A 27,959-nucleotide genomic window follows, 5' to 3' on the forward strand; every position below is an offset into this window, starting at 1 on the left:
GGAACCGCCTGCTGGATCTCGCTTCAAACGCTCCCGCGCTTCATCGAGCGGTTACGGAAATCGGCATCACGCCAGACCGCGGCCGAGGGCCACACCACACTGATGCCCTGCCCCTGCATGCGCCACGCCCCCGCGAGGTCCCGCGTCGCGCACTCCACAAACAAGAAACGAACGAGGAAGGCCGGGAGCGGCAGGCATCCGTCAAGTCCCGTAAGAGCAGTCGACGACGCACGACGGCACGAGGCCACTCACATTAGCACCCACTCAAACCGAACAAAAATTCTTATGTAGCGGTGCTACAGGAGCAGAATTTGCAGCACTGTCTAGATGATCATATTCCCTAACGTGCATCTCAAAAGCAGTAGACAATGTCCAATAAAAAATTATCCTATATACTTATTACTTAATATTTACTATTAGTATTAAGTAGATCATATCCGCCCAATTTAAGATCCACGTCGCGAACACAGGCGCACGGAAACTGTCGACTGTCTTTGGCCCGCTGGTCCGACAAACCTAAAGTTACACGACACAACGGCGGGGCGGGGCGGGGCACGGCGGGGGCTACCCCTCACTTCCTTCCCTGCCTCGCGTTCGCGTTGCCTTTCTTTTCCTCTCGCTCTCCGCCTCCTTCGAGTCGAGCCGCTTCCTTCCACCCATCACCCGGCCTCCCCCTCCCCCTCCTCCTCCTCACCTGCTCCCTCGCCCCTCCCGGCACGAACGCCTCGCGGGGCAGCGCGCACCGAGACGAGCGAGCGGCCGGAATGCCCGCGCAGAAGCGCCCGCTCTCGTCGTCCGCCTCTCCCGGCCCCGACGGCCACGTCGAGGAAGCTCCTGGCGCCGACGCAGACAGCGGCGGCGGGCGGTCCCCGAAGCCGCTGCTGAACGAAGCCTCCGCCGCGGCGGAGGAGCTGGAGGGCGGGCCGCGGCAGGCAAAGGGCCGGCGCGACGGTACTGAACTTTTGACGACGCGCGGCCTGCCGACGCCATCTCCTCGGGATGCGCATACGCATCGCGGGTGCCGTGTGTTTCTCTGTGGGTTTCGCTGAGCGGCGTGTGCGTTTGTTGGGTTTGGCAGATTCCGATGCTGACGAGGAGGAGGAGGAAGGCGACGGCGAAGGCGAAGGAGGCGGCGGGGGCGACGAGGACTGCGACAGCCAGTTGTCGCAGAGCGATGGCGAGATGGACGAGTAAGTAAACCGTGAACGCCCCCCTCCCTCCCCTATTCTCCGCTCTTCCCATGTCCTTCTCCGTCGCCTGCTCTGCCTCCCGTTGCGATTTGGCGTTGTCGCGTCCCCGTGCTCTAGCTTCGGTACGGGGGTGGCGGCGGAGGCCGCCGTCGGGAGCTTTCTAGCCCAGCCGCCAGCGCTGGCGGCGGCCGTGGTTCTTACGACGTCCGCTCGTGCGCTCCCTTTGGCTGCGAGGCGTGGGATCTTCGTGGTGTCGTGACTCGCGTGCTGACTCGGGTTCGTCGTGGTGGCGGCGGCGGGGCACCATGGGTTGTTCTCGTTCGGCAGTGCGGCGACGGCGCAAGCGCTCTCATCACCGCAAGGTCTGGGATCTTTCCGTAGCATGCATGCTTTCGTCATGTCGCACTGTTCCGGAGGCGCCGTGCTCTTGACGGCAAATGCCGGGGGGCGCAATCCAGGTGAATCGTCCGTCGCATGCCGAAGCTGTTCTGCCGGAGCTGCCAGTCACAGCTGAATCGACACCCCTCTTTGTCCTGTTCCCACTGCCTATTGGAACAGTTCCATGTTTCTCTTGTTCCTGAATCGTGTGCGGCGACGGCGAACTCTTTCGTGTGTCCTGTTCGTTGATAGCTTGACCACCAGGATCGCAATGGTCTTACCACCCATGTTCGTCATGTTGAATGGTTCGTGGAGACGCCATTCTCTTAACCTCTGGTCCAGGGGTGGTGTTCAAGCTCATTCATTCCATGTAAGATCTTCCCGTGGGGGTTCTCAATTATATCACTGGTGCCACCTTCAACTGTATTGGGGATATGTTCTTCGCGTTTCCAGCAGTTCATTGGAAGAGTTGCAGTTTTATTAGTCATGGATTGTGCCGTCAAGCTCTGAATATCTGGTATCTTGTTCTACTGTTGCTGTTCTGACCTCCATGACTGAGGTCTTACACTGTTTAAGCGTCTTAACTCATTTTTCTTTTTGAGGGAAGCCTTAACTCAGTTCGGCGCACAAGCTTTCTTGTTCTTATGATCTAGCTTACAATCTCCCTTCCATCAGCTATTTTTGTATGTCATTCCTCGCAGTTGAATTTCATAAGGTTCACTGTATCAAAATCATGTCCTCGATACTTTTCTTTTTTCCCTTTTATACTGTGCATTTGCGTGTCCTGCATTTATTATTTGTTACTAGGTGCAAATAAGCTCCTCAATTGCTGTAAGATCAATACAGTTTCCAATTAGGAGGGATTGTTTGTCACTAGCGAATCTCTTTTGTTACTTATCAATCAGTCCGGATAATTCTGTAGGCTCACTTCTTGCAGATATCCTATTTTTTGTCTTTCAGATACTGTCGGTTTATCGAGTCAGCCATACTTTTCAGCCACTCTATGGGCTCGTTTGGATAGGCTATGGCTTTAGAGTTTCTGGCTGGCTGATGAAGCAGCTATAGCTGTTGAATTTTGGTTGTTGGCTTTATAATAAACTTTTAGTTTCTCAGCACACAAAAGCTAGAAAAACTCGTCTCAGCCTGCTTCTCAGCTTCTAATTCATTTCAGCCACGGCCACTTCCTTAGCCATCCAAAAGCCGAGGCCAAAAGCCAGCCTCTTGGATAGCTTCTGGCTTTTCTTTTTTAAGGAAAAGCCAGAAAAAAGCCTATCCAAACGGGGTCTATGTATACTAGCATGTGTTTTATTCTTCTGGCTGTTAAATGTAGACTGCAAGATTAAGGCCCTTTTCTGTGTCCAAGTATTGCTCAAGTGCTAATAATTTCAATTATCCACGAATAAGCTAATAATTTCAATTTGGTTTTGTCCCACCCTTCTCTTGTCCCAATGTGAACATCACCTTCTTCATGTCCTAGCTATGTAAATTACCTTATGCTGGACTTCTTTATGTTCCATAAATTGTAGATAAGTAAACAATGTGAGAATGAATAATGTCGACGATTGGTGAACCGTTGATCAACGAACTTCTTGAAGAATTAGGAGATGTTTTGAGTAGACGAATCACAAGGTGAACACACAAGGGGTTTTAGGCAAGTTCAGACCTTCCTGAGGATAATAATCATACGTCATATTTGTCGTGTATTGATCTAAGCCTGTTACAATGAGGTGTAGCTAGTCTAGATAGATCTAAACTTAGTCGGCGATTTTCTTCTTGACTTATGTTGGCTTGTCTTGTTTGTGTTGCTCTGGTTCGACTTCTCCTCCTCAATGCCCTTTGGCTCCATGTGTGTGTGTGTACACACACGCGCTGTATATCTATTATGTGCCTAGGCGCACTGTAGCTCACTGTTGCGCCACCCCACAGTTACAATACAAAAACAGTATAGTTGCGATTCACAAGATAGGTTTGTTACTATAAATATATATGGCCGTAACTGGGTACATTATCTAGTCGTAATTATACATTTTTTTTGTCATGTGATCGCAACTGGGTTAGCTCTGCGCACACCCCCAGTTACGATCTAAAAAGCAGTATAATTGCTATTGTAACTGACTTTTTTGTCATGTGATCGTAACTCAACTATCTGTGCTGTCGTAACTGATTATTTTCTTAGTCGTAACTGTGATCGCAACTGGGTCACCTCTGCGCACACCCTAGTTACGATTCAAAAAGCAGTATAGTTGCTATCGTAAATGACTTTTTTATCATATGATCGTAACTTAACAATTTGTGTTGTCGTAACTGACTATTTTCTTAGTCGTAACTGGGGGTGGCGCAGCAGTAAACTACAATGTTTCTCATAATTATATACTTTTTATCATGTGATCGTAACTCCTTAGTCGTAAACTACAATGCTTCTCATAATTATACATTATATGTGCTGTCGTAACTAACTAGTTTCTTAGTCGTAACTAGGGCTGTGCGAAGGTGGCTGCAACAACTGAGGGTGGTGCAACATAGTTCACTGTTGCGCCTAGGTGGAGAATAGACTCATCGTGTATATATACATATGGGTGTCGTACATTCTATGAACTCCTTCCTGTTCTTAGAGATAAACCTTCCTGGCTACGAGTTATCTTGGGCATCTACGAGTTGGGGTGAAAACGGATCGGATACGGATAGATATTTTATCCCATATTTTTTCCTCGAGTTCGGAGTCGGATACAGATAGTGCCGAATACAGGTACGGATATGGATAGTCTTGGTCACGGATACAAATCGAATATGTGACGAGTCCGATGCAGACAATGTCGGTCACGAATATTTTATTCGAATATTGAGTAAAAGCAGCAACCATATATATCGCATATGTTATAATTGTTCGACCATTCCACGCATCCAAAACCCAACTACATTAGAGGTCCAACAAACAAATCAACAATATACTTCCATAGAAGGAGTTATGTTATAGTGAAATTGGAGAAGTTATGAGTGACTAATATGTTGGTTGAAGTTGCTATTAATTATTTGAACGTATTAATAACTTCAAATGGAAAAATTATCAATTAGAAACTTAGAGATGTTATCAAGAGCTACAATTTTCATATAAAGATCGTCTCCATTCGACTATGTATGAAAAAGTTACAAGCTCTGAAAGATAGGTTCGAATAACTGCCGGATATTCTTCGGATATATTCGATTTATTCTCGGATATCCGATATCCGATGGATACCTAACTCGTTACATCCGAATCTGATATATGATGCAATTATTCGAGATCCAATCCGATATCCGAGATTTCTTTTGGATATCATATATCAGGCGATCGGGCAGGCAGGAGAAAATTCAGCCGTTTTCACCCCTATTTATGAGTAGTTTTTTTTCTTCTAGGGATCCCCTTCTCAGAGATAAAGATATGTCATAAGAATTACGGTAAACCCTAGGGTACTCGGATATGGTAACTATTTATTAGTCATCGTTAAGTAACCTGCCAGTCCGTGAAATGAGACTTCGACGGTTCAAACACACAGCCAGTAAAGGGGGAGGGGGCAAAAAGATCCTCATCTGTTTTTTTTTTTTACAATTCAAACTTGTTATGTTGTCTCAACAATTTAAAGAAGGGAAGTCATCGATCTCCGTGCCAGGAAATAAACCGACTAAGGGCTACTATGCATTTGGTTAACCTCTGAACTTCTCGTACTGACTTAGGGGGTTACATCTCTTCAATAGCTTTAATCTTCACGGGATTAACTTCAATTCCTTGGTACTGGGACGAACGTAAGTACCTTGAAAGTTAGCTCGGAACTCATTGCAAAGCTGCTCCGACAAGTAGATTGTCTCTGGTGATAGATTGGTTAACCATATCCTTGATGCCCCTTCAAGGGTCGTGGAAAGGTAGTTCGTCATTACCTTCGCGTCCCCAGCAGCCGCCTGAATGGTCGTGGCATAGATCTGGAGAAACTCAACAGGATTTGTGTTTTCATTGTATTTCTCGATTGTCCCAGGGCAGAATCTTGTCGGCCAACTTACATTCCGTAGGTTTGGAGAGAAAGTCAGACATCCGTTAATGGTGCCTTGCTTGGTTCGAGCACCCTCGAGAGTCTTTCCTACAACGATCGGAGATCGGTCCCAATTTAACTGATGTCGGGACATTTCCCGATTAGATCGATGAGGGGTAGAAGAAGCCTCCTTAGAAGCCTCCAGGCGTCTTCGCTAGTGTTCGATGATCTGACGCAAATCATTGTTCGGGTGATCTTTGACCGATGAGGTCCGGTAGCGGTTGTTTGCCCGATTATCATCCCGGGAAGCTTTATTCTTGGGGTTACGCCTCTCCGGGTCCGATGCGTCTCGCGACAGGAAATTACCTGGTCTGCCCCGATTAGCACTGTTTTCGGCTAGGGCTTAGTAAGATTTCTAGGCCTGGAGGATGATCTCCTTTGTTAAGTCGACTGTCGAGTTCACTCAATCCTTACCGGCTAGGGTAGCCAGATTCGTGGTAGGAGGGCGCATGAGGGCCTCTTGTAGGAGGATCCTCTTAACAATTACGGATTTAAAGCGGCCAGCCTCTATTGATAATCGAGAGATTGTAGAACTACGGCCCCGATTAGGATGGCAATGGGTCAGGTCGGGTATTGATGGGCAAATTTTCATACCCGTACCCGTGCCCGACGGGTATCCGAAACCCATCGGGTTCCCCGTGGATACTAATTTGATCACGCTCTACGGCAACGGTGTTGGCTGGGGGATGGGCGTGGGCCGATGGCGATGGTGAGGCGCGGGTGAGCAACCTGCGTGGCGGCTGGCCAGATGGGGGCGGGAAGCGAGTTGGCTACGACAGCCGCACCGAGGGGATGGGGATGGGGTGGCCAGGTGGGGGTTGGGTCGCTAGGATGGAAGTGGGAGTGGGCCGGTGGGGTATTAGGTTGGGCTAGGGTTAGCAATGGATAGTGGATTTGCTAGGCCAGTATTACATATCAGGTATACTCGTGGGTACCCGTGGGCAGACTTTAAAACCCGTACTCATGCCCGCCTGTCGGGCATGGTACCCGCGGGTAGGATTGTCATCCCTAGCCCCGATAAGGACAGGAGGTGGTGTGCCCGCTTGAAGCTGACTATTGCTTGCCGCCAGGGCCAAAGGACCCCGACCATTCGCAGAGTTGTCGTCATAATGATCCAGATCATCACCCATGTCTCCGATAACAAAAACTTTTTGAGGGTAATCTTCGTTAGAGGGGATGTCTAGATCCATCATGGATGCTTCATAGGATTGCTCCGGATTGGTATCTTAACAATTCATGTTATCAAAAACTGCAGGGATTGATCCCAACTTGTTGTGAATTGGACATTCACAGTTGTCTTGGCAGTCGAGTGGTTCGAACTCGACTCCGTAATCTTTGGCGCATTGAACCATAAATCGACTGACCTCATCGCTAGAAAGTTCGTTGCCGAAATCCACCCGAACGATCATTGGTTCGTCGGGAAGAGAGGTAAAGTTGTGTAGAACTCTTAATCCAAAAAACTAGTTTTTGGCGAAGCTTTGGGCGATGTCGACGGCATATCGTGTGTAGACTCTTCAATGCCTTTTTTTCATGATCCCCGCGGACGGTGACAACTGTCGACGATTAGTAATCATTGATCTAAAGTACTTGTTGAAGAATTAGAGAATGTTTTGATTAGACGAATCACAAGGGGAACACGCATAGGTTTTTAGACAGGTTCGGACCTCTCTGAGGATAATAACCATACGTCTTGTTTGTCTTGTATTGATCTAAACTTGTTACATGGGAGGTGTAGCTAGCCTAGATAGATCTAAACCTAGTCGGAAACTTCTTTTTTGGTTTTTGTTGGCTTGTTTTGCTTGTGTTGCTCTGATTTAACTTCTCCACAGGGCCTCTTGGCTCTGTATATATATGGGGTGATGGGGTGCCATACGTCATTTGGACTCATTTCTGTTCTTGGAGATAAACCTTCCCGACTGCGGGTTGCGTTGGACACCAACGGATAGTTTCCTTTCTTCTAAAGATTCCCTTCCTAGAGATAAAGATATGCTCTAAGAATTACAAGAAAAACTAGGGTACCCGGATATGGTAACTATCCATTATTCATCGTCAGATAAGAACACTTTTTTCCTCATTTTAGTCAAAAGCTTCAAACTGGTGATAAATGTTGTTTTTTCATACAGGTTTATACTTGTGAAATTAACAGATATTCGGAAGGAAGTGCAGTGCCCTATATGCTTAGGTAAAAATGTGGTCAACTTGCTTTCAGATTCAGAGCTTTTCTTTACACTGTACAATTTCTGTTCTGACAACTTCACTTGCAATTGGAGTTTGATGGTATTGTTACGTAAATATGTGGTATAATTACTATTTACTACAAAGGGTGAAACAAGCAAATTCGATATCGCACAATCTAACATATGCAAGTGTGCAAATTGTTTGCAGGCTATTTGTCTGGGTTTTTTTTTTTCCTTTGCAAAAGCCAGAAAGTCAAGCTCATGGTCTTCATATTTTACAAAAACTTTGTATAAGTGGTTTATATTAGGAAGCTAGGTTGAGTAAGCTTTTCATATGTGAATTTGTAAGTAGCATCTCTGTGCAAAATGTGCATATCTGATCATCTGCCTCTCCTATGGTCCTATTCTGCAGGCATTATTCGGAAGACAAGGACGGTTATGGAGTGTTTGCACCGGTTTTGCAGGGATTGCATTGATAAATCCATGCGGCTTGGGTATGGTTACAGATATTATTTGTCTAAAATGTCTTGTCTCAGTGTCATTTCTCAAAAGTGGAGGCCTAACCTGGTTGCAGTCTCAAAAGACAATAATACATTTTCTTTCTACAATAATCTAAGTTATGCTTTGTCTTTGCAGAAATAATGAATGCCCAGCATGCCGCACTCATTGTGCAAGTAGACGTTCCCTGAGGGATGATCCTAATTATGACGCTTTAATTTTGGCATTATATCCAGATGTTGATAAGTATGAGGAAGAGGTGATGCATAAGTTCTCCAGTTATTGCACTTTGTTTTGTTTGGTTAAGCTTTCATTTTAGTTCTGGTGCAGTACTTCTAATTTACTTGATACTACAGGAGCTTGCTTTCAGTGAAGAGGAAAGGACTCGCAACAAAAAGGTCGGTTTATCTGGCTGTCAATCAGCAATGCATTTTAAGTCTGGAGGGAAATGATGCCCCTGGTCATTTGTTATTCATTTTCTTCTTATTGTTATTGACATTGGCTTCATTTCTCATGGAAGATTCAAGAATCCATTGCTGAGACATTTCGGAGACAAACGGAAGCACTTGTGAAGAAGCGTTCCGCTGCAAAAGCAATAGAGTTAGCTTCAAGAAAGGCTCAGGGGAATATGCGGTCAAGGAGGAGAAGGCGAACTAGTTCTCCGGATGCTGTCCCAACTGATTTTGATGATGAGGATAGAGAAGAAAATGGCAATGATGGAAGCAAAGAGTCATCTTCTGTTGATGATCGTTCCCCAGATGTAAGGCACAAAAGAGCTCGGAGGTGGCCTGTGCCACGGCGTTCCCCTGCTAAGAGCATCGGCAGTACTGATAATAGCATTGAGGATAATGACGACTTAGGAGGTGCTAGAGATATCTTGACTACTTCGCCATTGCGGGGAGAGATGCTTGCATGGGGGAAAAATGGCGTCCGCAGTCAAACTCGACATGGCAATGCCAGTGGCTCCAGTGGAAGGATGGCCAAGGGTGGACGTGTTGCCAAGTTGGTGGACCACCTCCGTAATGCTGATGAATTTGATACTAAGGTAGAAAGAAAGTACATCAAATGCAATGGTATTTAAATTTTGTTGTTGCGGTTTCCTATTTATTCTTCAGAATATTCATGATACTATGACATACAAAAAGGCTGGTTTGGAAGGAGAATATCGTGTGTGCGTGCGTGCGTGTGTCTACCTGAGCTAGCAGAAGTTTCACAAGAGGTCCATGACTCCAGTCGATTTGGTTTGTTGAATATCGTGTTTCTTTCTTGCAGTTCAACTTGTATCTTGCTCTGCTTCCACTTGATGGACAAAGTGTGCCTAAATTGGAAAAGCCCTATCTCAATTGTCAGCCAACATTATCTGTCCAGCATCTCTGTCAGGTGATCATTTGCTTCCATAAACTTGTCGGTCTTAAGCAATTTTAGTTTGCCTGACTCAAGATCAATAAGCAAAGGTTCTGCTTCTGCATCTTTGCAGTTTGTCGCTCTTCAGTTGTCTCGGCAACCCAAAGAAGTCGAGATATACATCAGGAAAAACTCCATGGATGAATGTTTGGCGACCGATAACACCAGTACAGATGAGACAAAGCCGGATCAATCTAATGGCTTAGAAAGATTGTGGGAAGAGAAATCTCTTTCAGAGCTGTACCCTTTGCTTGCCACCGGTCAAGGGGATCTGGTATTCTCAATCTCCAAATGATTGCCCAACAACTCCTATTTATTTGACTGTTGCTTCTTTTCTGACGCTACTGCATTGTTTTCCTATTTATCCCAGGAATTGTTATACTCTCTGAAGGCACAAGGGTAGATCGAATTTGTGGCACCTTCACTGTCAACTTGATCAATCGCCTGGAATACCATGTTCTGCAAGGATCTTTATCTGGTGAAAGCTTGTACATAACTACATAAGGCATTCAATATAGAAAAGGGCGCAAAATAGCCTTTTGTTTACCCTTACTTGTTTTTAATCTGCTCTGATATCTTGTGAGATATATACCCGGTTCGTTGGTTAAAAGTGTATGGAATTGGGTAGTAGCAATCTGAACAGGCCGAACAAGCTATGCCTGGTTCTGCCTTCTGTTTTGGTTGTGTCGCGCATGCAGCGATTCTGCGTGCGTGCTGTACCATTTGAACTGAATTTTTAAGTAACTGAGCAACTCTATTCCTAACTGATTTGTTACTTGCTGTCGTCATCTCATGTGCTGCATTCACGTAATCGATTCTTATCACTGCACGTGCCGGTGAGTTAGAATCAATTGTTGACGTAAAAAAAAAAGTAGAATTAGTTATTAGTTGTTATTGTAATGCTACACTCACCAGGCACGGTTTTTGGTCCGGCTCTAGCATGGCATGGCATGGTACAATGGTAAACGAGATGGGTCCACATGGCATGGTAAGACAGGCTGTGTCTAGGCCGAGGCTTCAGTATGGCCCGTGGAGGGAGAAAAATTTTATAAGATTGGGTCTCTTCTTCTGTATCCGGCACGTGTCATATATAGTATACGTAGGAGCTACAGTATCTGACGTATCACATAGCTAGTGGAGAAAGAGAGGGTCTCACAGGGGTCTATTTTTATCGGGTCCTATAAAATTTTTCTCCCCCTGGAGGCACGGGTGCTTAACGGGTTTGGCTTAAAAAATTATTTTTAAATTTTTTATCATTTTTCACTTATAAATAGAGTATCATTCTACCCTCTCATTTCACCCTACTAACAAAAATTACTCTTTTATTTTTTTCACTCAGGGGACTATGCCCTTTTGATAGCAGTGCTGAAGATGCAAAAGGACTTGATGGTGAACCTCCAGCTACTTCACATGCACCGGCACCTTCATCGTCAGGCTCTATAAATACGCACGTGTCAACAAGCATCGGCTCTAAAAGATCAAAAGCCACTACATCCGAAGTTTGTTAAGACATCGTAAGTATCTATAGAGACGAAGATGGGGTAAGTATCAGGTATGCTAGGTGTTATATTTGCAATAATGAATTATCTGCAAAGTCCTTAGCTGGAACATGACACTTGAAGAGGCACACCGTAACTTGCAAGCGAAAGAGTGGAGCAGCCATGAAACAGATGATGCTACAGTATAACCTCGACGACTCTGTTCGTCATTGGGAGTATGACTCCGTCAATACTTGAAAAGAGCTATACCACTTTATTGCAAGAGCGAATCTACTACTTAACATCGTTGAGTCTGTTGCATTTGAAAATTACATTAAGCAAGCTCATAATTCTAGATTCATGTATGTTTCTAGATAGATAACTATTAGAGATATGGTAAAATATTATAATACGTGTCGTAGAAAGCTTAAAGAAAAGTTGAAAACTTGTACATTTTTAGTTGCTTTGACCTCAGATATATAGGTAGGTAGGGCTAGAGAGGATTACCTTAGTGTAGTTGCATATTTTATTAATAATAGAAAAGAGAATATGTTTTAGTGACTGACAATGTGCATAGCGGTGAAAATATTACTAAAAAATATTCTCAAGTAGTTAAAGACTTTGGACTCACAAATAAAATAGTTTCTATCACTTTAGATAATGCAAGTGCAAACTCTAAAGTAATGGATATTTTTACTCTGTTATTTTAGTATATATGATGAATCTTTCTTGTTATATCAATGTTGTGCTTATTTTATTACCAATCTTATGGTAAAATCTGATTTAAAGAGGTTGATAGCGTACCTAGAGGATTTTTGTACTGTAATAACTTTTGTGAACTCCTCTAACCAATGAATTGCAGCATATAAGCAATATCGTGTTGCAACGAGTGTGCATCAATGTGAGTTTGCTGTGGATATGTCGGTAAGATGGAATTCTATTTTTTTATATTAAAAAATATTGTACCATATAATAATATATTTGGTATGTTTATTCATATACAATATCATCAACATGGGATCAAACTTTACTCTAGTAAGCGCATTGTTATGTTGCAAAAGATACTAGAGTTTTTAGATTTTTTTATGATTCAACTGTTAGCTTATCAGAAGTTTATTATCCAATATTTTGTTAATAGTGCATAATATTGTTGAAATTTCTACTCATTTAAACAACTTTGTCAATGACAGTCTCCTAAGAGATAATGTGGTTCTTATGAAACCTAAATCTTTAAAATAATGGAAAACAATTCCTTTGTTGTACGACTTTGCATTTATTTTAGATCCTAGAGCTAAAGTCGCATATTTCTACAGAGTTCTCTAAATTCTAGGTGATGCTCTTGGTCACAATTATTTTACTTATTATATTAATGTTTGTACTAAGTTATTCGATGTTGATAGTAAGTATGAAAAAAAGTATGTCGAAATTCGCTTACAACAACCTCCACCAGTACCCACGACAAGTAAGAAGACATCATGGGGAAAAAAAATAATTGGTGAAGGTGATTCTTCATCAAAAAGTTCAGACTCTTCGTCATGATAGACTACAGGCGTCGGAATTCCAACAACAGCGACAAAATCAACTATGGAGAAGACAATTTCAACATACTGCAATGGTGACATAAGCACAAGTCGACATATCTAGTGCTTTCACTGTTAGCACGCAATTTATTAATGATTCATGTATCTACAGTTTCTTCGTAGTCTGCCTTTAGTCTTACTAAAAGAATAATTGAAGATAGAAGAACAAGTCTTATAAGTGAGATGATAGAAATAGTGACCATAGTAAAAGATTGAAACAAGTTGAAATGCGAATGCAACATACTACAGAGAACAATGAGGTTGAAGCTTCATTCAAAAATTTGTATCTAGATGTTAACGAGAACGTGTAATTTTCTGAGTTAGTTTGTACTATTTTTTTCCTTTCTAAGGTTATTTCATAATGAGTTTTTACTTAGAAAAGTTTTTAACAAGGCAATCAAAATATCAATGAAGCTCAGTTCTATTTTTAATTATGTGTCCATATTATTTCTGATTTTTTTATGTTCTTGATTTTTTTTAAAATTTTGAGCTATTGGTTTTGAATTTCTATATTCGAGGATTTTTTTTCAAAAATGGGACGCGTGAAGCTCACCATGCCGGCCCGGTGCCTCACGGGACGTTTTTGTAGGCTGAGCCTCCGATACACAGGGCAACACAGCACATCCGTTTATATAATCAAGCCTGACGAATCATATCCTAACAGAACCATACCTAGATGTGTCTATGCGCGTGCTGAGTGCTGACCCAACCCCTTAGGCCCACTTAGCCCGCTCTGGCTATACTGTACAGATACGTACAGCTAGTAATATCTGCAACTTAGCTGGAGTAGTAATACTGTATCAGTCTTGAAAAGTTGAGTAATAAAGTTTACTGGTCGCTGTTGACTTGTGCGAAGCTGACAGTATATAGAAATAAAGTTCACTGGTCGCTGTTGACTTGTGCGAAGCTGACAGTATATAGAAATAAAGTTCACTGGTCGTTGTTGTTGACCTGTACGAAGCTGAAAGGTCACGTTTCTCGCGCAGTCCACTAGCCTTCCTTCGGTGCTGCTGCGTGCATTTCGTTTGGTTAGCGGATCAGGACACTCAAATAGCTACAGTAAATAATGGAAGGACACTATTTATTTAGATTTAAATTATTGTACATTTCAGTGCCTTTGCTTCCGTTCAAACCCTCGGGTGGGGCTAGGTACCGCACAAGCCAAGGTTCTCACCAAGTCACCAGCCGACTTCTTGTAGCTCGATCAAGTTGCTCCTGGTTTCAGAGCCAGGAGGATCCCCATCTAAGAAAAAAAATGTCCATTTTCCATTCATAAACATTAGTCTGTAAAATAATCTTGAACAATTAATCAGGCATCCGAAACTCTGAACTACTAAAACTGGACAAATCGCCCCTATCCTGGTAAATACAACAACTTAGGGTTATTTTTTATTAGAACTTAGGGTTATTTGAATGATAAAGAAAGTATTGCGAGCCAAGCTCTAATGTATGGTCTAAACCCCATAATCGACTTTCAATTGAACAAATTCGTTCTGAACCCCATAAAAGATAGAGTCCACCTTCCATGGCATTAAAACAACTCTCCGTTCCGTTTCATTTCAACTTTCAAATAAGAAAAATGAACCTTCCAACACGTCGAAACGGGTTTTTAATTCAGTCCAATTTCAACTTTCCAGATATGATTAATAATTTTTTTTCTACTCTAGCGGATGCCACACTTTCAAAAACCACCCATTTGAGATGCTATACTAAAATACCACTTGAGGTCTACCAAAACTTTCTCGTTTGCCATTTTAAGTTCCTTTCCATTGCCACATGACATTTTTTTTTCACCTGCTAATGTGGAAGTGAAGAGGAAATTAGCACTCTATCCCCCTCTCTCATTTCTCCCATTCGGCAGCAGCTCCTCTACCACATGTACCTCCTCTGCTACCCGCGTGTGCCATCGCTACTGGCTCCTCTGCCGCTCACGGGTGTTGCTGCCACTGGCCCCTCTTTGTGCCTCCTCTGCTGTCCCTCGTGCGCCGCCGCTGCCAACCCCTCCCCCGTGCCTCCTTTGCCGCCATCGGCTCCTCCCACCACATGTGTGACCAGTCATTTACTCACAGTAGCCTCTCGTGGTGCCATGCCCTCGTTGTCCTTTTATTGGCGGTGAGTCCCGCGGAAGTTGAGCGCTTCATCATGCCATCGATCACGGTGTGCGTGGGTGAGGGAGGAGCTAGCAATGGCAGCACGCGTGTGGTAGAGGAGGCGCGAGGAGGGGCCGACGACGGCGGCGACCATGGTGCACATATGTGGCTAGGGGGGCGATGGCGCTCAACTAAGTGGAAGTTGGAAAAAGAAAAAAATGACATTTTCACTCATTTTTCACGTAGGAAGGGAAAAAAATACCTCATGACAATAAAAAGAGCTCAAAGTGTCAAAAAAAAAATTTCTGTGGCACCCATAAGACATTTTAGCATAGCATCTCGAGTAAGTAACTTTTGAAAATATTGTAGCAGGAATAATGTAGCGAAAATTACTGTAGCAGATGGTACTGTAGCAGTCCATTGTATTGTTCATCACGGGAACAGACGACTGAGAATCGGTGCAGTCGTAACTTGCAGTCGCAGTTGCGAGTGCACCGGATCCCGTCGCCTCTACTACCGTACTGTATAGCTCGCTAAAACCACACGTTGCAGCACAATTTTTTTTTAGAAAACGGGGAAAATAAAGCCGAAAAGGCATATTCCGAACTCCACGCTGCGCACGGAGACACTGAGCCGCCCATTTCGATGCTGGTCTGTGCATCGGCGCGCGAGTGTGCCGCCGGGCGCCGGCGCCGAGATGCTGCTGCCGCTGGCCGCGCACCTCTCCGCCTCCTCTTCCTCGCCCCGAACGCTATCGCCTCGCGTCCCTTACGCCATCAGCAACGGCGGCGACGGCGGCGACAGTAACCTCCCGCCTCTCCTCCCGCTCTACGCTCGCCCCTCGCCGTCCCGCACCAGCGAGAGCGGCCCGGCGAGCGGCGCCCGGTGAGGCTGGAGCTTCTGCGCCCGCGCGGTCGACGTCGAGGATGAGGCGCCCTCCAGCTCCGACCTCTCCGTGCCTTACCTCTCCGTCCGCATCCGGTGCCGCAGGCAGGACGCTGTCAATACATCACTCTCTTTCCGCACTCCTTGGCCACTTCGATTCCTTCACCTACCGCGAGTAGTTTGACACATTTTCTTCATGTGACATCGCCAACCAGGAAGTGCTCTCCGAGGCGCTCCTGTGCTTCGGTGCTAGCTCCGTGACCGTTGATGACATTGCCGATGCTGGAAATCTCGATGAAGTGAGTGAGTCCTTTTTTGCGTGCATTTTGCGATTCCCGTGACTACTCTGCTGTCAATTGATTTCATCTAATCGATTAGCCTAATTCTAGCCGATGCAAAATGTTAATTCTGCGGATCTCCATAACCTCCATTTATGCCGATGGGGGACGTGGGCTCGAGCGCTTCAAATGTGGCAAGCTCAGCTGGTCTGGACTACACCCCGGTGCATGAAACTTCTGTGGGGAAGCAGCGCGATTGGGTGGCAACTGTGCAGGTTAGGACCTGGATGCTGTACCCTTTTCTTGTTCATGACCTGTGGAAGTACAATGTTATTATTTCTGTTGCCAAATTGTCACACAGTCAGGAGAAAAGACCTATTCAATCATCAGTTATTCTTAAAAGATGGATTCATATTTCGGTGAGTGGAATAAAACTGGGTCAAAATGCAGAAACATCCCGGGAATCTAAGTTAGACCGTTTCACGACTGTAACCTTTCGGTATCTATATTTCCATTGTGGAATAACTTTTGACTTGAATAACTAGATGCATGGTTGTGAACTGGGGTAGGAATACTATTTACGGGATTTATTTTGTTTAATCTTCGAATAGGGTGCACGGTTTGTGCTTGTCAAATACTTGAAAAGATTACTCTTGTGGTGTCTGCAGGAAACATACGAATCCACTGAAGTGGCTGATGGTCTTTGGGTTGTTCCTAAATGGAGGACTCCCCCTGTCTGTCTTCACAGCTATTTTCATTCAGTTCTCTTAACAAAAATCTTAAGGAGCTTGCTTGATTTTTTTCCTATTCCTACGCTGATAATTTAGTTCAGCTGAGAATTTTTCTCCTTTTGTTTCTTCTACTTCTACGAGAAGTTGGTAAAGGGGGTGAACATTTCTTGACTATGGAACATGCACTGGAGTTTTGGGGATTGCAGCTCTGAAGGTGTCAAAGACTTATCGTTCTGCTGGCAAGTGTCATGACAGCAAGGCAGTGTTACCTTATTTCATACACTCACTGTTGGCTTATGAATGCAGATGGGTGCTGCTCTATCTACTGGGATAGACATAGACCGTCAAGCAGTAACCTCTGCTTCTGAAAACTTGTTGCTGAATGGCTTACGTTCCGATCAAATGCCTGTTTATTTGGTAACGAGTGCCCAGCCTTCATACTTCCCAAATATCATCAACAAATCCGAAGGGGACAAAGATAACATTCATTTGCAGTCCTCAAGAGGTTCACACGACATAGTTGCAGCAAATATACTTCTGAATCCCTTACTGGAGCTGGTTGAGGACTTGTTGGTTATGCAAAACCTGGTGGAATAGTTGCTGTTTCTGGAATTTTAGAGGAGCAGGTAAAGGAATCGATTCAAATTTTCTAAAATTTCATGCCGCCCGGAGTTTTTTTTTTTTTTTTTTTTTGCTTATTTGTATGCTTTTCCTTTTTGGTATTTTTTTGTCTCATCAAATTCAGGTGCCGAAAGTTGAAGTTTACTCCATGTACTTGGACATCATATTGGTATCTGCAATGGATGGATGGGTCTGCCTTCAGGGAACCAGGAGAGTGTAGCTGCCAATTTTTTTCCCGACACATTCAAGAAGCGTCTTTACCATACATTTTTCTGACCATTAGGAGAATTTTTCCCCTACAAACCAGAAATTTATCCTAACTTCTTGACACTGTTTGGTAAGCTTACTTGAATACCATAGAACAAATGCTTTGGACTACAACAGGGTGTCGAGAGTATGTCCAATGTACCAGATTAAATATTGTTTGAAACTACATAATCTACACAGTGATTGCATGCTTAACTAGTCTTTTTTTTCCTTTTGCCTTGTGGCGCCCAACTATTGAGATTGGACCTTTGATTGTCAGGATCCTAGAGAAGGTCTGTTTTACTGTATTTTACTGGCTGTATATATGTCAGTTTTTGGGATTGAGAAGGCCTGTAGCTGACGCTGACCAGGCTAAGCATGATCTACATGACGTACTTCTCTGCGATAAGCAAAACGTATTACAGGATGAAGTGATGATCAGATCACATGTTTTATGCTCGCCATTATCAACCGGGATAGCCTATGGGATCCATGTTAATGTAAATGTAGCAAAGTATAGTAGGATATCCACATCCCAGCTTGATTTTCATTGTGAAAGGCTTTAGCAGCCAAGATGAATACTGTAGTACACTTCACATAGCGTTCCAAGAAATGGCAGAAAATATCCTTCTCAATTGGCGAAAACTGTGAATCGTCCTACGTAAATGCAACCAAGGGCATCATGTCTAAACTCTTCTGAAAATTAGCCCACTGTGTTCTGATAACACCCTTGTGGGAAATTTTATGAACAAACTTTGAATACATCGACGTGCTCCTTTCCAAGGTCTTTGGCCCAAAAAAAAAAACGGTGGCAAACAGTCTGGCATTTAGGTTAGGTTATCTGAATCTCTATAATTCAGTGTTTTCCCCAACAGTCGGACACCAAACCTTTGAATTCCCCCCCTCATCAATCCTATAACTATCTGCAGATACCATTTATATTTTGCTAGGAATCTTGTGCCTTAAGAGTTCCTCTAGTTCTCCACTAGATTTCAAAGCTTCTTGCTTATCAGCAAGAAACTTTGAAAACTGCAAAACTTTTTCCCCTCTGCCCTTTTCAGGCAAACCGCTGGGAAATGGGGACGCTGGTGCCAATGCCCAAACTGATGAGAGCACTTCATTGGGTTTGTCCAACTGCCCTAAAATTGTGGAATCTTCATTTGCTGTCAAAGAAAGGAGTAAATTGACAAGCATTCCTATGTACTCAAAAGGGTTTTGATTTCATCAATGTTGACTGAAGTTTGAAGCAGAAAATGGTATGAGCGAAATTAAACAGCACCTGAATACCTGAAGACCATTTCCAAGGATTTGCAGGGGATGCTGAAATTCAGGTGAGGTATTGTGCTTCCACCACCATGCTTAGCATTGCTGGATATGGGAGCAAAAGAAATAAGTGGCTAAAAAAAAGATTGAGCTTTTTGGAAAATGCATACTGCATTGTTCCTCTAGTCACTAGAATGAATGACATAATGGAAGCAAGTCACTGCTTGCGAGTAGCAGGAAAACTAAAATGACTACTGATATTTCCCAAATAACACATATCCAACTAAAAGTATTGCGAAGCCAATACTATCAATGAAATTACAGAATAATTTGATGAAATTCATATAAAGGTGCAATTAATTGTTGAAGCGAGGCTTCAAAATAAGTTTTATTTTATACCTTGTTACTAGCCCGACCATTCGTCCATGTGAATCAACAAGAACACCACCACTAGCCCCTGGATGAACTGCCGCTGTTGTCTGCAGCATTACTGGCACGTCCACATTGTCAGCTTCCACAAAGCCAACCAGATAAGAATGTTGAGTTGACGGGATTTTGACAACCTTTGACACAACCCCAGAGGATAGGGAGGAGCATAGACCTACATTCAAATACTCAAATATAAGTTCCGTAATAACATAACTCAAAACATTTAAAATGGCATGCATATGTGATCAAAACAAGCATCACACTGCTCTAAGCACTGTTTTTAAAACTTGTCACCTGATCGAGGTCCAAAAAGGCCATGCCCAACAACATATATAGCCGAACCTGCTGTTGGACAAACAAATTCTGGTATGATTGCATTTAATTCAATTGGAACCTTTTCCATTTGAAGCAAAGCAACATCAAGCGGACCCTTTGAGATAAAAACCACACTAGCATTGCACCACATCTGTCTCTCCCCATGATCCAAACGAACTGATATTCTCTTCTCTCTTTTGAAACCCAAATTAAACAATGAAACCTCATGTTTGACAGCATCTTCATTGGAAACTTTGCATCGTTGTGGCTGCAATGGTTTGTTTTCTCTGGCATTGAGATGTTCTCCAGCAGATAAGGTGACTTTGTTTTGTAAACCTAAAGGTGAAGTTCTTCCAAATCTCCAAGGTTCCAAGAGATGAGCATTTGTCAGAATTAAACCTTTGTTGTTGAGAATAATCCCTGAAGCCCAAGATGTATCACCAACAGTAACAAGGACAACTGACGATGTAGCTTCTACGAGTGAAGTTGGTGAAATGCAACACTGATTAAGATTGTTGGCCATAGAAGAGACAAACCCCCTATAGTTATCAGCATGTCTTAATTCCATTGTTTTACTATCCACATTTTTGTCATCAGGTAGTTCACTTGGGGATCGCCCAATTTCCTCCAGTTTCGTGCTGTTCCATGCAGTGCATATTGAATCCCATGTAATCATGAGCTGGCATGTAGATTTTAAGATATGTACGTTTACATCTGTTCTGCGTGCAAAGGTACGTTGTTGAAACCAGTGAAGTAGTGAACTCACCTGAACTTCTATGCTGCTGCCTCTCTGTCTTAATGGCTTCATCAGCAATCCCACAAGGCAAGAGTTTTTGTCAAACACTGGAGCACCTTCCATACCTTAGTCAATTAAAAAACTTGTCAATAGCTAATTTCATAATATAAGAGAAAAGAAAAACGGAGTGATATTTACCAGGGAGACAGTGGATATCAGCCATAAGCAACCTGCTCCTCACAGTGGCTGGAGGAAGGCAATTTGCAACAGCACCAACTGATATACTGCTTAAAGGATGCATATGTATACGGATTAATCTGACACTATTACCGTGTTTTATAATAAAGGTGGGATAATATAATGAATAAAAGCATGACATGTCTTTCCAGTTCCAGAAACTACAGTAGCCCGTTAGGCCATTACAGTGAATACCGGGAACAAGTGCTACGATTGTATACGTTTTTGAACACTGTAGTGTTGACGTGCAAAGCAAAGACTTAGTAAAACTCTAGAGAACAACATTTTAACATTATCTCCATAACATATATGGAAAACAGTATCAGATTATAAACGTTTAGTATCAGATTATAAACGTTTAGTGTTTAACATTACATTAGCCAACACTATGAATGACTATGTTCTTATTAATCAAATCCAAATGTTTGACCTTACAAACACACAAGGTTGGATATGCTTAGTTCTAGTGAATACTATTAGACAGCCTGCTAAACAGTTAATGAGATAGCCAGATGGAACTAAAAGCAGTAGGATAAGAATTACCTGTTGAAGAAATGGAAAGGTGACATGACGCCGAATGGAGATCCTATTATCAGCAAAGAGTCCCCCTGGTGTTGCATCACTGAAACATTGATATGTCTTGCATTCTGATCATCAATGACCAAGATTACTAAGTACAACTTAAAAAAACTGCAACCTGTAAATTTCAAGGTGCTAAATGTCCAGGAAAGGAAGAAATATATCAATTTGTGCCTTACATTTGAGTTTAAGGTCACAATTCCTAGAATAGCAATTCTAGTGGCAGACTTGGCCAACATTGATGGGCCCATTGACTCAACAGATGAATTGTTCCTGTTAGACTCGAGGGAAGATCTGACATCATTTTCTACCTGAGAAATACTGATGACAGTAAATTTTAAGGCAAGATTAAATACGGACGATAATTTTCTTGGTGAACTAAGAGACCTGCTTCTGATTGACATCGTCCAATGACCAGCCGACATCCCACGATGGTCTTCCAATCAATGAGTCATCATGTTTTAGTAAGGATAAAACCGAATCAGCAGCTGTTGGGACATCAACCTAAACAAGAAATTGGGCTGATGATCAATCATTTATGCATAAGTATCTAGGAAGAAGACTAAATAAAACCCACAAACATTCTCTTTTACAATTTGACAGAAGCATGAACTGACTTTATTCCATTAAACACAAATGTCGATCATTAGTAACTAAGTTCAAATGTAGTTCACTGGTAACTAGGATATTCATAGATGCAATCTTTTATTTTACTGCTCTCACTTTATTCCTAGCGACCAGCTCAAAGCTATTCTTTAGTTCTTAGTGTAGGGCATTGGTAGGTTAGAATGGAACATATCAATGGCAAGCCAAGCAACTACCTCTTGTTACCTAAAAATGAATTACTAGCATGTAGCAGCTAACAAAGATTAGGACATTTATGGTAGAACGATGCACAAAAGACAATGTTCAATCATAATTCACTTAAAAAAGGAAGGGGTTGTTGTAAATTTTAATGTACATCTCCTTAAATTGAAAATAAATGCACTATTGCTTGGCATATAAAATATTCAATTCCAAAGTCCACTTGCACATCACCATCATTTGAACTCAGAACATCATCAGAATTCAAATGAAGTCAGAAACATACTTTTTCACACAGCTATTGCTGACACTAGAACCTGAGCAAGAAAATATAACAGTAGACTTCAAGGTAACAAGACCATATAATCTCTTGGGCAAAAGAAGTACCCACCATGGCAAGCAACCGAGCTGGAAGCCACCGTGGAGCTCCAGACTTTCCATCTTGAGCATTCCCCAGTTTCTCATGCTGCATACAGCAGAGCAGGTTCAGGCATTAAGGACAATTTTCCGAAATTAGTATGTTGGAGGTATAAATCCCGTGCAACAGTGCAAGTCTTCAATTCAGACTTTCAGAGAACTAGGTACTGCGCATACGATCCCATAGCACTCAGTGCTGGCACATTGATCTAAGTCCTAAGAACCACACACACATGATCAACTAGCATATCAGTAGAGCTCTTTTACGGTGCCACCGTATTAGCTATATATGGAATCAACACAATTCCAGGAGCTGAACTAACTATCGGTGATGGAATGCAGGTACGAAGTGTTGCAGGACGCCAAATTCCAAATCCCCGCTTAGTATCTCACCTCAACGAGCACATCAAGACGCGCCTCCGGTACCAACCTCGGGTGCAATTCCTGCAGGCATCAAAGCAAGCAACCAAACAATTTAGCACAAAACCGACCACGATTACACAGTCTTGGCGCTGTAACCAACCTCGCCGGGTTTATCTCGCTGTTCCGCAACCAGGAACGGCTCGACGAGCGACGCGGCCGTGAGCGCGACGCTCCCCGCCACGTGCCCGTGGGCCGCGCAGATACGGTCGAGAAGTGGCGGCGGGTCGGCCAGGGCGCCCCGTGGCAGGAGGACGGCCGACGCCGAGAGCGTGGTGGACCCCGACCTGGAACCCAAGCCAACCGAAGTCACGGCACGGCTCGAGGAAAGCTCAAATTTCGCGGGTAAATCGACGGGTTGGGGAGGGAGAGAGGAGGGGTGCCACACTGGTGGAGGTGGAAGGCGTGGCGGCGCATCTTCACGGCCTTGGGGTCCTGGACGCGGAGATCAGAGAGGTGGTTAGCGAGAAAATTCGAAGGAGCTGCTGCTGATAGCAGATGAGGAGGAGGAGGTGTGGCATCGGGGGCTCACCGGGCCGACGATTCGTGCCATAGCGGCGAAGTGGCGCGCTGCCGCGGCTATCTCCTGCGGCTCCATGGTGCGCGGGGAGGGAGGAGGCGACGGCGAGGAGACCCTGAAAGCTGAATAGCTTGTAGCTTTGGTTTCTTCTCCGACGGGAAGCTTCTCCTTAGAAGTGAATGAATTCGTTGTGTTGGATAGTTTCAATAGAAATCCGTCGTGTATTATTCGCCTTTCTACTACGGAAAATCTTTTTTGTAAGCTACTCGTTGCTTAGACTTTGTATTATTGGCCTATGGTGTGACCGTAATTGCACGATTATGTCTGTCGCTCTTGCTCCTCCAATTGACATGCATTGTTACTGCTGCTACGGAACCAATACTACCTGCACAGGAGCACAGTGCATCGTAGTATGGCTCAAAGACTGTACCCTGTTCCGTACGGATGAAAACGGTTCGAAAAATTATTGCCGTTTTTATTTTCATATTTCTCTAATAAACAGAATCAAAAATGAAAAAAAAATAGAAATACGAATGAACTAAGAATATTAGGATATAAAAATAAACTAATTTAAACGGAAACACACCGGTATCGATTGAGAACCGATAGTTTAAATCGAGAACACTGACGAAGTATGGTTTCAAGCATCGATGTGACATATAATTAATTTACACCAATAAAAATAATTTATACCATACACTGATAGATCATATAATGATATAATTCTTAACTAAAAATAGTTATCATATCGTAGTTCAAGTACTCGACACAACATATAGTTACAGGTTGAAGGCGATGTAGGCTTAAGAGCTTGAACGATATCAGTAAGTTGGTAATCGATTGAGACTAGATTATTGGGATCTAAGTTAAGTTTGAGATTGAGGTGATATTTGAGCTAGCCAACTAGACTTAACCTATGAGCTTCATTATGATTTGTGAAGTTTAGTTTTAATTAGAAAACAGGAAATTCCCGATTAAAAATGAAATACTAACAATACGATCAAAATACCAACAATACGACCGGATCCGGGCTTGGATGGGCCTGGACTGCATAGTGCCGGGTCTGCACAATGTAGGCCCGCTCGGGTCTTGGACTGGTGGCTAACGAGCTAAAGAAGTTGGGCTAGCCCATGGATACACGACCTTTGGCAGCCGAGCCGGCCTGGCAGGCCAGTCGACCACTGGGCTGAGCCATGACCTAATTGGCCAGGCCGAGCCACGGCCCGAGGCCACTTCAAGCGCGCACACAGGCGCTGGCGCTGGGCGAGTCACGGAGGGGCGGGGGAAGTCAGCCAACGGCGAGAAATCGATGGCGGTGCGCACTGGGAAGCTTGTCGGAGAAGGGTTCCAACTGGGTGATGACATTGAGGAAGAAGCTCTTCTTGGATGAAAGAATGGTGAAAGTTTCATCACTTGAGCTTGACACTTTATTGTCGCTCACCTATCTTCCTAAGCTTGTGAATGGCTTGGCTCTTCCCCTTGTCTCCCTCTTGTTCTTGGTCTTCTTCTCCTATTGATATAATCAATTATGTTGACCAAATCTTCAATGGAGATACGATGGTCAATCTTAGCATTGATTCTCTTCATATTTTTCTCTATTTTTGAGAAGAGTTTGGCTATCTTGAAATCAATTTCATCATCACTTAATATGCTTTGATCATCCTCTTCATCACTCTCTTTATCTTGATCACCATCATCTTTGCTTGAGCTTAACTCTTGCTCTTGCCTCCTCATCTTCGTCTTTAGGTGTGAGTATTAAGTTTGCTTGCTTATGAGGGCAAGATTCTTGACATTTGATGAGGTATGAGCTTTCACCTCCATGTTTATTGTCATCTCATGAGCGGTGATCTTGCTAAGTATTTGATTTGAAGTCATCTTTTTATATCATTGTTGTCATAGATAATATAGACTATCGACTTGTACTTTAGGAGAAGAGCTTGAAGTATTATTCGTTAAGCCTAACAAATTGATCTCATTGAAAAAAATATTCAAATATGAGTACATGTCAATAGCACTTTCATCATAGGGTAATTGCTTAATGGTATTGAGCTTAGTCACAAACATATGATATTTCTCATTGCACACATCCTTTATGCCTTCATATATTTCAATGAGACTAGTCCAAACATCATATGCATTAGTGAGAGAATAAATACGATTAAATGTATCCATATTTCAAGATGATAAAAGGATACTTTTCGCCAATACATCTAATTACCTCTACTTGTTGGTAATGTAAGGTCTCATCTGTTCCTCGGTGACCATCCAAACATCTAGACATTTGGTTTGCAAATAACAAGGTATTAAAATTTTTCTACGAAGTAAATTTGTGTCATTAAAAAGTGAAGCACTAGCGATATTTATCCCAACCCCGGACGTCACAACTCACTAGATGGTGAAGCCTAACCGATCAAAATGAGACAAGACCTCAAATGTTACTTGAATGGCGTGTCCTTATGAAATGTGTGAGTTCCGGCTCCGATACTAATTATAAGGATCGGTGACGTCCTAAGAGGGGAGGGTGAATTAGTACACTTAGAAATTATTCGGCTTCAAAGACTTCACAAGATAAACCTATTTCAATTTCTATCTAAATATGCTCTAGGTTTATCTAGTGTGTTTATTCTACCGATAAAAGTATTTGCAACGTATCTAAAAAGGTAAATTGCAAGTAAGTAAATACAGAAACGTAAATAAGGTAAAGAGAGCAAACTCGGCACAAGAATTTTTCCCGTAATATCGATGCATGAATATCACCCCTAGTCCACGTTGGAGCTTCACCAAGGATATGCTCTCGATCAGCACTCGATCACAACTATTGAGCCATCAAGTCACAAAGACAAGTCCTCAACCTGGATAAGCCGCCAAGCCACCAAGACAAGACCTCACCATAAGCCTCACTTCCGGTCCCTTGCCGTCGTGATCACTTCAGAGCTTGAGCCACCAAGTTAAGGGTCTCCACGTCTCCGTACACGTGTCTTACCGCCGCTCCACACTAAGTCGGTGGATTAACAAGTTGTCGACGAGTCACAAAGACTTCAAGGCACCGGCGTACCTTTCGATACACGGTTGCATCACTCCTTAATCCACTCTCTAGGTTGCAGCACCTAGCAACACTTCTCTATAGGCCTAATAGCACTAATTACTTTTTAATGGTGTGCTAAATTGCCTTGGATGAATATTTTAAGCACTTTGGTGGCTTCAATGTCTTCTCAAGTGTATATGAGATTCTCTGAACTCCAGCATCATACCACCACTTCAAATGACTGAGTGAAGGGGTATTTATAACCTCAAGCTTGCGAACTAGCCGTTGCTCTAACGGCTCAACTTTACTGTGAATATTGGATGATCCGGTAACAACAATAGTCCAAGCACCAGACCATCCGGTGTGTACATCAGTTGATACTAACCATTGGAACTCCACTTAAACTTCTTCTAAATACCGAATTCTCCGGTGTATACTCAAATTTATCACCGGATCTTCCAGTGAGTTATCTTGAGTCATTTGAGCCTTTGCATCTATTCTGTGTAAATTGTTCCGGTGAAACCTTTGGTGTCCATCTTTTTATTATCGGACCATCTGGTGAGTTATCCTGAGCCAAAGCACCTTTGCAGCCTCTCTGTGTAAAGTGCTCTGGTGCATTCATCCGGTATTCATTCCATTCACACAGGAACATCCGGTGAGTTAAACTATCTCTTCTTTTCTCTGAAAATACTCTGGTGCAACTATCTCTGTGATCACCGGACTATTCGGTGACTTCATCATTCTTCTTCAACAATTGCATCCTCTCTGTTAGGAATGCTCAGGTGAGATCATTCGCTAATCACCGAACTATCCGGTGGGTTGTTTCATTTTGCCTTCTGAGCAGAAACACTCCGGTGAGCACACGTGTTTTAACACCGGACTATCCGATGGCTTCTTTCTCCTCTGCTGAGAATACTCTGGTGATTATAGCTTTTAGTACACCACACCATCTGGTGAGAACAAATCTCCTAGAACTTCTCAAATTCAACCAAACTTTATTCTGGTTACGGTGGCTTCTTCGTGTATTGCATCTATGAGACATACTAACATATATTATTAACAAACATGTTAATCTCATTGACTATATTGTTATTAATCATTATCACAATCACAATCTAATAGAATTATTTCCGCTACAGGAGCTAAAGGAGTGTGAAGGGCTGCTCATGGCTAAAAAAATTATGCATAATTCGAATGTTGGAACAACATTTCAATGGATATGAACACAAATGGCACAAGCTTATGAACTATCCCATTCCAATCAGGATGCCTAATCAGCACATAGCCTAAAATGGGGATTAAGAATAAGATATGTGTGAGTTGCTTCGAACTTTCCTTCCTGAAAAATGAAACAGAATTAGTTGGATAGAAATTTCAGAAACACTGAAGACATGTGAGCCTCAAATTACCAATCTGGAGTTCAGAGTTTCAGACATGATCTAGCAAATGTCTTATGAAACAAAACTGCCATCCATGCTATAATACACTGCGTCTCCCTTCCCCTCCCCTCCCTCCCCTCTGCCTTTGCGGATGGCACTCCCCTTCCTGTTGCCACCATTGCTTCCTCCGCGCCCTCCGTCACTGCCTCTCCCTCTTG

General features: G+C 43.2%; 2 protein-coding genes and 1 pseudogene across 3 annotated transcripts; 2 read left to right on the plus strand and 1 right to left on the minus strand.

The window, feature by feature from the left end:
• Positions 1–532: 532 nt before the first annotated feature.
• Positions 533–10,483, plus strand: LOC133885357 (putative E3 ubiquitin-protein ligase RING1a). The gene is made up of 10 exons (XM_062325063.1): positions 533–951; positions 1,079–1,190; positions 7,753–7,811; positions 8,219–8,300; positions 8,443–8,563; positions 8,661–8,702; positions 8,825–9,349; positions 9,577–9,684; positions 9,782–9,982; positions 10,079–10,483. Exons 1-10 carry the CDS (start codon positions 765–767, stop codon positions 10,109–10,111), a joined length of 1,470 nt encoding a protein of 489 aa, XP_062181047.1. The 5' UTR covers positions 533–764; the 3' UTR covers positions 10,112–10,483.
• A 4,952-nt stretch (positions 10,484–15,435) lies between these two features.
• Positions 15,436–17,836, plus strand: LOC133884140 (uncharacterized; annotated as a pseudogene).
• A 298-nt stretch (positions 17,837–18,134) lies between these two features.
• On the minus strand, positions 18,135–23,644 carry LOC133884583 (glyoxysomal processing protease, glyoxysomal). 2 transcript variants are annotated; one of them, XM_062324043.1, is made up of 14 exons: positions 23,350–23,642; positions 23,206–23,252; positions 22,921–23,104; positions 22,791–22,841; positions 22,372–22,446; positions 21,564–21,680; positions 21,356–21,487; positions 21,141–21,244; positions 20,559–20,644; positions 20,391–20,485; positions 19,604–20,303; positions 19,280–19,481; positions 18,897–18,985; positions 18,135–18,780 (listed from the first exon to the last, which is right to left on the minus strand). In XM_062324043.1, exons 1-14 carry the CDS (start codon positions 23,413–23,415, stop codon positions 18,554–18,556), a joined length of 2,175 nt encoding a protein of 724 aa, XP_062180027.1. In that variant the 5' UTR covers positions 23,416–23,642; the 3' UTR covers positions 18,135–18,553. The 2 variants fall into 2 exon arrangements, with proteins under 2 accessions (XP_062180027.1, XP_062180028.1); XM_062324044.1 differs by having other exon boundaries at positions 18,644–18,780; positions 18,905–18,985; positions 23,350–23,644.
• Between the last annotated feature and the right edge of the window lie 4,315 nt (positions 23,645–27,959).

Source organism: Phragmites australis, chromosome 11 (assembly GCF_958298935.1).
Source record: "Phragmites australis chromosome 11, lpPhrAust1.1, whole genome shotgun sequence".
Taxonomy (NCBI): domain Eukaryota; kingdom Viridiplantae; phylum Streptophyta; class Magnoliopsida; order Poales; family Poaceae; genus Phragmites; species Phragmites australis.